This window comes from Neofelis nebulosa, chromosome 15 (genome assembly GCF_028018385.1).
Source record: "Neofelis nebulosa isolate mNeoNeb1 chromosome 15, mNeoNeb1.pri, whole genome shotgun sequence".
Taxonomy (NCBI): Eukaryota; Metazoa; Chordata; class Mammalia; order Carnivora; family Felidae; genus Neofelis; species Neofelis nebulosa.
In genome coordinates this window covers 12,417,166-12,426,730 of record NC_080796.1, presented here as the reverse complement: position 1 = coordinate 12,426,730, position 9,565 = coordinate 12,417,166, and the positions used below count along the sequence as shown (strand labels likewise).

The window sequence follows — 9,565 nt, the reverse complement described above, 5'->3', positions numbered from 1 at the left end:
CCCCCCCCCCCCCCGGCCGGCGGCTCCGCGCTCGCTCCCTCGCTCGCTCCCTCGCTGTGTCTGGCAGGCTGCGGCCGCCGCTGGGCTGCTGCCATGGGGAGCCGTTGAGAGTGGGGCCCTCTTCGCTCCGCCGCGCTCCTCCGGCTGCCAGCGGGGGTGGGCGGGAGGGAGGGAGGGGGCAGGGGGGAGCGGGCGACGGAGCCGGGATTGGGGGGCGGGGGGGCCGGGAGGGAGGGGGGCAAGAGGAGGAGGAAGCCCACCAAGTCCGGCGGCGGCGGCGGCGGCGGCCGGGAGGAGGAGGAGGAGGAGGCGGAGGACGCGGCGGCGGCGGCGGGGACGCGGTGACTTAGGGCCGCTCCGTGTGAGTCCCGGCGCCCGCCCCGGCCCCTGACCCGGCGCCCCCTCCGCGCGCGGCCCCCTGGCGGGCGGGGGGCGCCAGCTGTGCGGCCCCGGCCGGCCGGCGGGGCCGGGGCGGGCGGAGGGCGGGCCGGGCCGGGGGCGCCCCCGCGAGTGGAGTTAGTTTGTGTGCTTGGAGCGGCTGGGGCGGCGGGGGGCGGCGCAGCTGCGGGAGGCCGGGCGCGGGGACGGGGCCGCCGCAGCTGCGGGGTCGGGCGGGGTGCGGGCTCGCCCGCTCCGCGCCCCCCCCCCCTCTCACCCCCGGCCGGTGCAGCTGCGGCGCGGGGCGGGCTCCCGGCCGGTGCAGCTGCGGCGGCGCCTCCCGGGTGCGGAGGGCGGCGGGCTGGGGGAGGGGGGCTTGGGAGCCGCCGCAGCTGCAGCGGCGCCCGGGACGGCCGCGGCTCCGGGGACCGGTGCAGCTGCAGTGGCGCCCGCGGGGGGGGCGGGGGGGGGAGGGGGCCGGCGGGGGAGGGGCCCCTCCCGGGCTGGTGCAGTTGCCGGGAGGCCCCGGGGGCTCGCGCGCCGCGGCGTCGGGGAAGCGGTGGCAGCCACCCTCCTCCCGCGGGCTGCTTCTTACGACTTTTCTTTTGTTGTTGCCGTGACCCGGGTCTGTTTTCTCGTCTGTTGTTTAAGGTGTTTTCCTGCTGCACCGGCTCTCCGCCCTCCTCCTCCTTCCCTGTGGTTTAACCTTCCTCTTTCCCCGTGTGTTTTATGCACGGCCAACTACGTGGACATTTGCATTTCTTACCCCCGCACCCTCGCCCCCACCTCTTGGAAAAACAAAAACCCAACCCCACAAAACCTCTCTGGACCCCGCGGTAGCAAGACGTGAAGGGGTTGATTTGTGGGGTGGGAGTCGCTGGCCCATTGCGGTGCTTGGGACTCATTAAACTGTCACTCACCCCCCACCCCACTGGGTAAATGGGGTGATTAATGTCTGATATATTGGAATGGGGCGAGGGCATTTGTGGAGTAGAGGCTGTGTGGCTGAGAAGGAATTTAGCTGCGAAGGGTGCCTCCTGGCATAGGCGTTCGTCATTCTGTCATTCCCCGCGAAGTTAGAGAAAGTTAGGTTTGTGACTTTGGCAGAGCGAGAAGGACAGGACCGAGACGTTGGGTTTTGTTACTCTTTAACTCTGCCGCGGTTTCCTAATGAGAACGGAGTGCTGATCACCAGGCAGGGCTGCGACACTTGCGCCTCAGGCCTGTTCTTCTCCTCACCCTCCCGGGAGTCTGTGGAGATGTATTTGACATTCACAGATGTCGCAGCACCTTGCAGGGCACTGGTCGGCCCAGCCCGGGTTACCTTACGATTTCATCAGCCATTAGTAAAGACCCACAAAGTCTAGCTAAAAAGTTCCCAAACTTACTCAACCTGCTCCCCCCCCCCCCACCTCCTTTCTGAAAGGTTTTCTTGTGATCACGAAACATTACAGAGTGACCCAAAAAGAGATTGTTATGGGACACAGATCAAGGGGAAGACAAAGTTCTGCTTTTTCGGAGCCGGGAGGCGGATCAGATACGCAGGTGCAGCGTTCACGTTAAGTGGTGGTAGCAGGTTGTGACCGTTTATTAATTTGTCTCATTGAACCGAAGTACTTTCCAGGATTTCAGAAAGTGCAGTTTCACCACGTTGATACCGAGACTTGAAATTTGCATGAACTGGCAGTGTGAGAAATTGCGTTGAGAGGGAAGCTGGAGATAAATAGTTAAATAAGAGGGGAATAAGAAGGTGAACCAGGCTGGAGCAGTAGTTCTGAATAGTCTTCCACCCTCCTGAGACACGTATGCCATGATCTCGGCAGGGGGAAAATATGAAAGTGCCATAATAATGTCGAAATGGGACTGGAGATGTCAATTGGGTTGGTTTAAAAATATCCCTAAGCTGCCTTTGAAACTAAACGTTGGAGTTGAATAAAAGTGAATCTGGATTTCCTGAATAGCACCGTGGCTTGAGTGTGCTGTCAGTATGTAAGCCAGTCCACCAACTTAAGACAGAAGTGTTGCTATTCCATAAATACAGTAGAACTCCATATGCTGAGTTTTTCAATTTCTTCTGTTAGAAAGTTTGGGGGAAAAAAAGGGAGACTTTGAAGTATTTTGTTTATACTAACAGAAGAGAAAAGTTCTCCTAAGAAAAAGCTGGTGGCAGGAGTGTAGAGGAGTAGCATATGGCATTAAAAGGAGCACAGCTGGAGGTAGCATTTCCATCTGAACATGATGTCAGAGCAGCTGACAGCCTGCCATCCCTCAGCCTTTTATTCTAACACACAGACAGGGAGTTAGTGTGTGCGGATCTGTGGTGGAGAAGGTATCTCGTTCCTCTCTAACATCATCTCCACTTTGCATCTGTCTCTCTTAGTCTGCTTTTTTTCCACCGATGTAACAGACCTGGAGCCAGCGAGACTCAGAGGAAAGGACTTAATCAGGTTTATGTGTCCTAAAGGTAGGAGTAGCAAGAGATTAGATTGAGCATATTTCTGTTTTGGTGTTTTGTTTATTTAATTAAAAAAAAATCACATTACTTTTCTAACCCAGTTTAGGAATAATATATGAAATCGAGTATTAAATGAACATCTTGTTGGAGTTGAAAGTCTTGGGCTCGTTTAGTTTTAATTTTTATCCCTTTTGCTCGAGCAAGTAAATAACTTTTATACACAGAAATATTTCAAGTTTTGAAATGCTAAGAAAGGCTTTGAAATGTTGCTTTTTGAGATCACTTTGGATTAGAATGCTTTTTTCTGTTCACTGCGATTTAGGCTCCTTTTGCTTTTGGGGTAGTGGGGGAGAGAAATAGTAAACTGTCTGGAATCCAGCGATCAAACTTATATGAGAAGATTATTCTAGTTAAGAAGCTAGATTGTTGTGTAATTAATTCCACTCTGAAACTTTATTCTTCAAAAACATTCAGCAGCACTACTGAAACATACAGCTGTAAGTGCTTTTGAAACCGAAGGTTTTTTAAAAAGGGGGAAAAAAAAACTTTTGTCCCCAGGAGAATAGTTTGACTGGTTTCCTCATTTCTCTTTCAAATATATATTTAAGAGATCTTTTATTTCAGCATAACAATAATTATTTGCAGGAGTTTTTGTGTTAGCGACTAATTTAGAACTTGTAGATTTGAGCTGCCTGAATTGGCCAGACAGCTGTAATCGCACTCCTCCATTCTTAATCTCTTTATCTCGGCAGCAGCTGCCATATGGCCACAGTCAGCTGGATCAGATGTTTATAAGCTTCCTTCTTCGTCCCTCTCTGTCCTGTCAGCCTCCTAATTTGATCACGGCTACCTTGTGAGCTGCCCTCCAATCTTTATTTTTAGCCCTCTCAAGGATTAGGATTGATGTTAGCTGTGGAGCACTCAAAGTGATTGTATTGTAAATCTTGGTGTATTCTAGCGGGGCGTCGTGCGGAACGCATTTGGGGGCTAGGATGAAACTTTTAGCCCATCTTGGGCAAAGTGTAGAAAAAGCAGGGAGGTAATTTCTGAATATTAAATTACCATGTATCCGTTCCCCAAATGTACTTTCTGAGCTGGTTGGTGTGGAACCTTGCTTCTGGTCATAGGAAAAGGGAAGTCGGGTTTTCTTGATTTTTTTTTCTTTTTTTTTTTTTAAGGAGTTGAATTTTACAGTTGAATTTTGACCCTTTGTACCTCCTCGCCTTTGCTCCCCCTCCATTTCACCCTCCTTCACCAGAAAACAAGGGCAACGATGCATATTTGAGAGAATAGAAGCTAGTGAGAGAACAAAATATATCAAGTTTTATTGAAACAAAGTATTTTCTGTTGAATGAGGTAAGGCAGAGTCAGAAAAAAATAGTTTCTCTTTTTCTAGCAAGGCCTTTTTTTTTTTTTTTTTTGGGTGGTGGGGGGGGAACGTTGAACCTGTAAAGTTTTGGAGTTTCATTTGAATACGATACGCCTTTATTTAAAAGTTTGAAATCATTTTAATATGGAATTCATTTGCTTTGCAACGGATCAAAGTTTAGGTGAGAATTTTCAGAGTGAAGGGAAGCCCTTCTGGTTCCTCATATCCTAGATGTACAGATTTTTACAAAGAAATACTACTTTTTTTTCCCCCCCTCCATTCACTTAAAAAATATTTGGATTTGTTCATAGTAAAGATGATCTTTTCCATCTGTTGGTGTAGTTCTTTCTGATCTCTTGTACACGTGGGCTCTACCTGCAAATCCTAAGGCGTTAACATCTGTTTTTATACACAGGGCTTTTGTTGTTGTAACACTCTGACTTTAAAAGTGAGTTGTTTGCTAATTTCTGAGCTAATTATGCGATTTCACTTTTTTCCCCTTGATTCAGCCAGTGTGTGTGTGTTAAAATTGTGGTTTCTAAGCGCAGTCATGTATCAAAAGTAATGGAATAAAAAAGGATGGTTGAACAAGTTTTCTGAATCTTCCAGAATGTGTTTGGGACTTTTCTTTGTTCGCTCTACGAGCTGTTGCAGGTTTCGTAGGACATAATTTGATGAGTAGGTTCACTTCTCCTGAAAGAGATGTAAATTCTCACTCTCAATAAGGGCCAGTAGTGAAACAGAAGGCTTTTAAAACTTGCCGGAAAGTTCCAGGAAGGTGGGGATGCGTCAGGGACTGTTGGGCTGGGGTAAGGAAGTTGGGAAAGGGTACGTTTTTCCTTCTCGCGTTTGGGTTTCGTGCGTGCGGTCTGGTCGTCCTCGGGTCATGAGCCTGATTAAAATGCAGGGACGGGTACCTCGGCGGCCCAAGCCGAATCACTGTCATTATCTCTCTCTTTTTTTTTTTTTTTTTTTTTTTTTTTTGTTGGTAACGGGGACCCGGGCGGCGGAAAGTTGTTCCTGAGCAGGCTCTCACGAGGACTGTCTCTGTCCCCAGGTTATGAAGACAGCATGGAGTTCCCAGACCACAGTAGACATTTGCTGCAGTGTCTGAGCGAGCAGAGGCACCAGGGCTTCCTTTGTGACTGCACCGTCCTGGTGGGAGATGCCCAGTTCCGCGCGCACCGAGCTGTGCTGGCTTCGTGCAGCATGTACTTCCACCTCTTTTACAAGGACCAGCTGGACAAAAGGGACATTGTTCATCTGAACAGCGACATTGTTACAGCCCCGGCTTTCGCGCTCCTGCTTGAATTCATGTACGAAGGGAAACTCCAGTTCAAAGACTTGCCCATTGAAGACGTGCTCGCAGCTGCCAGTTACCTCCACATGTACGACATCGTCAAAGTGTGCAAAAAGAAGCTGAAGGAGAAAGCCACCACCGAGGCGGACAGCACCAAGAAGGAGGAGGACGCCTCCAGCTGCTCGGACAAAGTCGAGAGCCTCTCGGACGGCAGCAGCCACATGGCGGGCGACCTGCCCAGCGACGAGGACGACGGCGAGGACGACAAGCTGACCCTCCTGCCCGGCAAAAGGGACTTGGCGGCCGAGCCCGGCAACATGTGGATGCGCCTGCCCTCGGACTCGGCGGGCCTGCCCCCGGCCGGCGGGGACGCAGAGCCACACGCCGCGGCAGCTGGAAAAACAGTGGCCAGCCCCTGCAGCTCCACAGAGTCTTTGTCCCAGAGGTCTGTCGCCTCCGTGAGGGATTCGGCAGATGTTGACTGTGTGCTGGACCTGTCTGTCAAGTCCAGCCTGTCAGGAGTTGAAAATCTGAACAGCTCTTATTTCTCTTCACAGGACGTGCTGAGAAGCAACCTGGTGCAGGTGAAGGTGGAGAAAGAGGCTCCGTGTGAGGAGGGCGAGGTGGGCGCTAATGACTATGACATGGAGCATAGCGCCGCGAAAGAGAGCGGGGGCGCTAACGCCCGCGGGCCGTACGAGCCGGCGCACCTGGCTCCGCTGCGGGAGGACTCGGTGTTGAGGGAGCTGGAGCGCGAGGACAAGGCCAGCGACGACGAGATGCTGAGCCCGGAGCACGAGCGCGGCCCGGCCGAGGCGGCCGTGGACGGCGGCCTGCTGCCCTACGTGTCCAACATCCTGAGCCCGGCCGGCCAGATCTTCATGTGCCCGCTGTGCAACAAGGTCTTCCCGAGCCCGCACATCCTGCAGATCCACCTGAGCACGCACTTCCGCGAGCAGGACGGGCTGCGCGGCAAGCCGGCCGCCGACGTCAACGTGCCCACCTGCTCGCTGTGCGGCAAGACTTTCTCGTGCATGTACACGCTCAAGCGCCACGAGCGGACCCACTCGGGCGAGAAGCCCTACACGTGCACGCAGTGCGGCAAGAGCTTCCAGTACTCGCACAACCTGAGCCGCCACGCCGTGGTGCACACGCGCGAGAAGCCACACGCCTGCAAGTGGTGCGAGCGCAGGTTCACGCAGTCGGGGGACCTGTACAGACACATCCGCAAGTTCCACTGTGAGTTGGTGAACTCCTTGTCTGTCAAAAGCGAGGCCCTGAGCTTGCCCGCGGTCAGAGACTGGACCTTAGAAGATAGCTCTCAAGAACTCTGGAAATAATTTTCTATCTCTCTCTCTATATAAATAATATATATATCGACACGTACATATATATACATAGATCTCTATCTAGTTGTGGTACGGTCTAAAAGCAGCCTTGTTTCCTGGAACTAAGACGTCGGGGTGTTGACTCGGTTTTGCACTTTAGAGTAGCATGAGACTCTCGCTAATTTAGCATTCTGGTAAAAGAGACTCGAGCAAGTCGGAGACTAGAGAGGGCCTTTTCTTTCGAGGGGTCAGGGGGAGGAAGCCAATAAGAACCTTTGAAACAGGTCGTCCTATCACAAGATGCTTTCACAGGGCTTCATTTTGTCGACACTGCATTGTCTTCTGAGCTCTCGCTCTCGCGCTCTCTCTCTCTCTCTCTCTCTCTTTCTCTCTTTCTCTTTTTCCACTTTGTTTTTGTTTTGTTTTGTTTTGTTTCGGAGTAGAGATCCCCTCCAGTTTTATTAGCCTCTCTATATGTCACAAATTGCATGAATCTTTTCTGGCTGTTGGAAACCTGAATGCTTTTAGACCCAAATGGGAGATTTCTGAGATGCTGGATTATCTATTTTTAAACAAGCAGTTGACTTAAAACTTTCTGTGGCAACTTCTGGTTTCCTGACGGTTCCCAATGAGAGAAATGCGGAAAGTACACTGGGCTCACTGGGACGCTGTCTTTGTGAAGGTTTGCTTGGGATGGAAAAGGATACTGCAGCTCCAGCAGTGTTGAACTGTGTGTTGAAAAATGTGAATTACTGTTCTTGTATACTGTAATTGATTACACGGGCTGGGGGGGGGTGTCAAAGAACTTGACAGGTTGTGTTGATGCTCTTAGTTGAGTCTTGAAAAGTAAATATTAACGCTACAGAAATGCATGAGTTTCAATATATTTTTTGTCTTTGTTTGCATTGTATAACTTTAACGAGTGAGTTTAAAATTATTTAATTTCCTTAGAAAAACAAAATAGCACCGTTTGGGGAAAAAAAACCTGGTGTTATGAAGAACGTAAATGCACTGTTTTTATTTTTATTTTATATAATTTAAATTGACTTTCCCACTGTCTTTAAGTTGAAACTGTTAAGCTGAATAAAAACTTAAGCTGCAAATTGATAACTTCGCTACATAACAAGGAAAATATAAATGTTTACAAACGGCTTAAAGATTTGCATGTGCAGTGTGCATTTGTAACAGACTTCTGATTGCACAGAACCCATGCCAGCTCAAAGTTTAGGGGTACACATTTACCCAGTGGAGCATTTTTAGAATAACTACTGCACAAATTGACAATAGGTCATTCTCTCTTTTTTTTTATTTTTGTTTTTGGGTTTTTTTTTTTGGCTCCCCTTTCTTTTTCTCCCCTTCTTCCTTAACCCTCCCTCCCTCCCCTCCTTCATCATCCCCCCCCCCCAACACCCACCCCCACCCCCACCCCAACTCATGAAAAGATTCTATGGACTGAAAAAGCCCCGGGCTGAAAGGACTGGCCTGCCTTGATTGACGTGGGGAAGGTGGGGAAGGGGGTTAGTAGACTATGTGTATCACGCAGCACAGGCTGCAGCCCGACGTGTGGTTTTTAATGACCAGCGCGCAGGGCAAAAGCATTTTGCACAGTGTTTGTTTTCCTGTCTTGCACTTACAAATAAGGTCTATGGGAGTAGCATGGAAAACGTTTGCTGTTTTTCCCTTTTTTTTTTTTTAATTGCTTTTGTTTAAAATTTGATCGCCTTAACTACTGTAAACATAGCCTATTTTTGTGCTTAAGATACTGAATGGAAAACTCCATTGTGTGTTGCTGGACTGTTTTGGAAATATTTGGTCAAATGTGTGTTAATTTGGCTGTAATGGCATTTAAAGCAAACAAACAAACAAAAAAAGCTGTGAAAATGGCCTTGGAGCATTATCTTTAGTTACTTGAAGAGTTTCTAGTTTGTTTTTTTTTTTTTTTTAAATACAGTTTATGTTAAAATAATTTTTATTAATTTAGAGGAGACAATCAATGTCTGAGAAAACGGACTTTCTTTTGGATTTTCTTTTTGTGGTCATTGTGAGTGATTGCTTTTCCCTTTTATTAGTTTCACATTCTTCCTTTGTTCTAAAACTTAGACTGACATCTAGCTTTGACAATCATAGTATGTTTTATTTTCCTGAGGGGGGAATAACTTATAATGCTGTTTAGTTTTGTACTATTGGTGTGTTGGTGAATTTTTAAACTGTGTGCTAACTGCAATAAATTATATGAACTGAGAATTTTGCGTGTGTTCTTTTCATTGTGATCTATCTACCCCATAGATCCTAAGTGTGTATGTACCTGGTGCCCTCATTTTTAATATCCGTTCTATCCGGGGCTTACGAAGTTACTAGAATGCCTTATTAACGCCAACAGAGATGTGCAGTCATCTTGGCTTCTGGTCACTTAAGGGCCTCATGCACATTTTTAAAACGTGACCCGTTTTCTACAACCTAGATCAAGAGTGGGTGAATCTATAAAACTTCAAGGGGCAGTCTAGGCTTTTCATCATACCGCCTACAACAGCTGCTCATTCACACACACGCTGAGTCCCTCTCGCGGGTGATCTTACCCTGAGTCGGCCGGTCCAACCTATTCTGTGTTCTGGTGTAAGTGGAAGGCTGAGGAGACCGGATGTCTTCACTTGGAAGAGTGCTTGGCTAACAACTTGGAATTCTAGGCAATCCAATTAGCAAGCATTCGATCGTTCGAGATTGGCTCCACGGGTCCT

The 9,565-nt window shown here is 49.1% G+C and overlaps 1 protein-coding gene across 3 annotated transcripts; it reads left to right on the top strand.

Moving 5' to 3' along the window:
* The first annotated feature begins 220 nt into the window (after positions 1 to 220).
* On the top strand, positions 221 to 9,074 carry ZBTB18 (zinc finger and BTB domain containing 18). 3 transcript variants are annotated; one of them, XM_058700222.1, is made up of 3 exons: positions 1,044 to 2,842; positions 5,260 to 5,947; positions 6,060 to 6,197. In XM_058700222.1, exons 1-3 carry the CDS (start codon positions 2,830 to 2,832, stop codon positions 6,067 to 6,069), a joined length of 711 nt encoding a protein of 236 aa, XP_058556205.1. In that variant the 5' UTR covers positions 1,044 to 2,829; the 3' UTR covers positions 6,070 to 6,197. The 3 variants fall into 3 exon arrangements, with proteins under 3 accessions (XP_058556204.1, XP_058556205.1, XP_058556203.1); XM_058700221.1 differs by lacking the exon at positions 1,044 to 2,842 and adding an exon at positions 221 to 361 and having other exon boundaries at positions 5,260 to 9,074; XM_058700220.1 differs by having other exon boundaries at positions 5,260 to 9,074.
* The last annotated feature ends 491 nt before the right edge of the window (positions 9,075 to 9,565 follow it).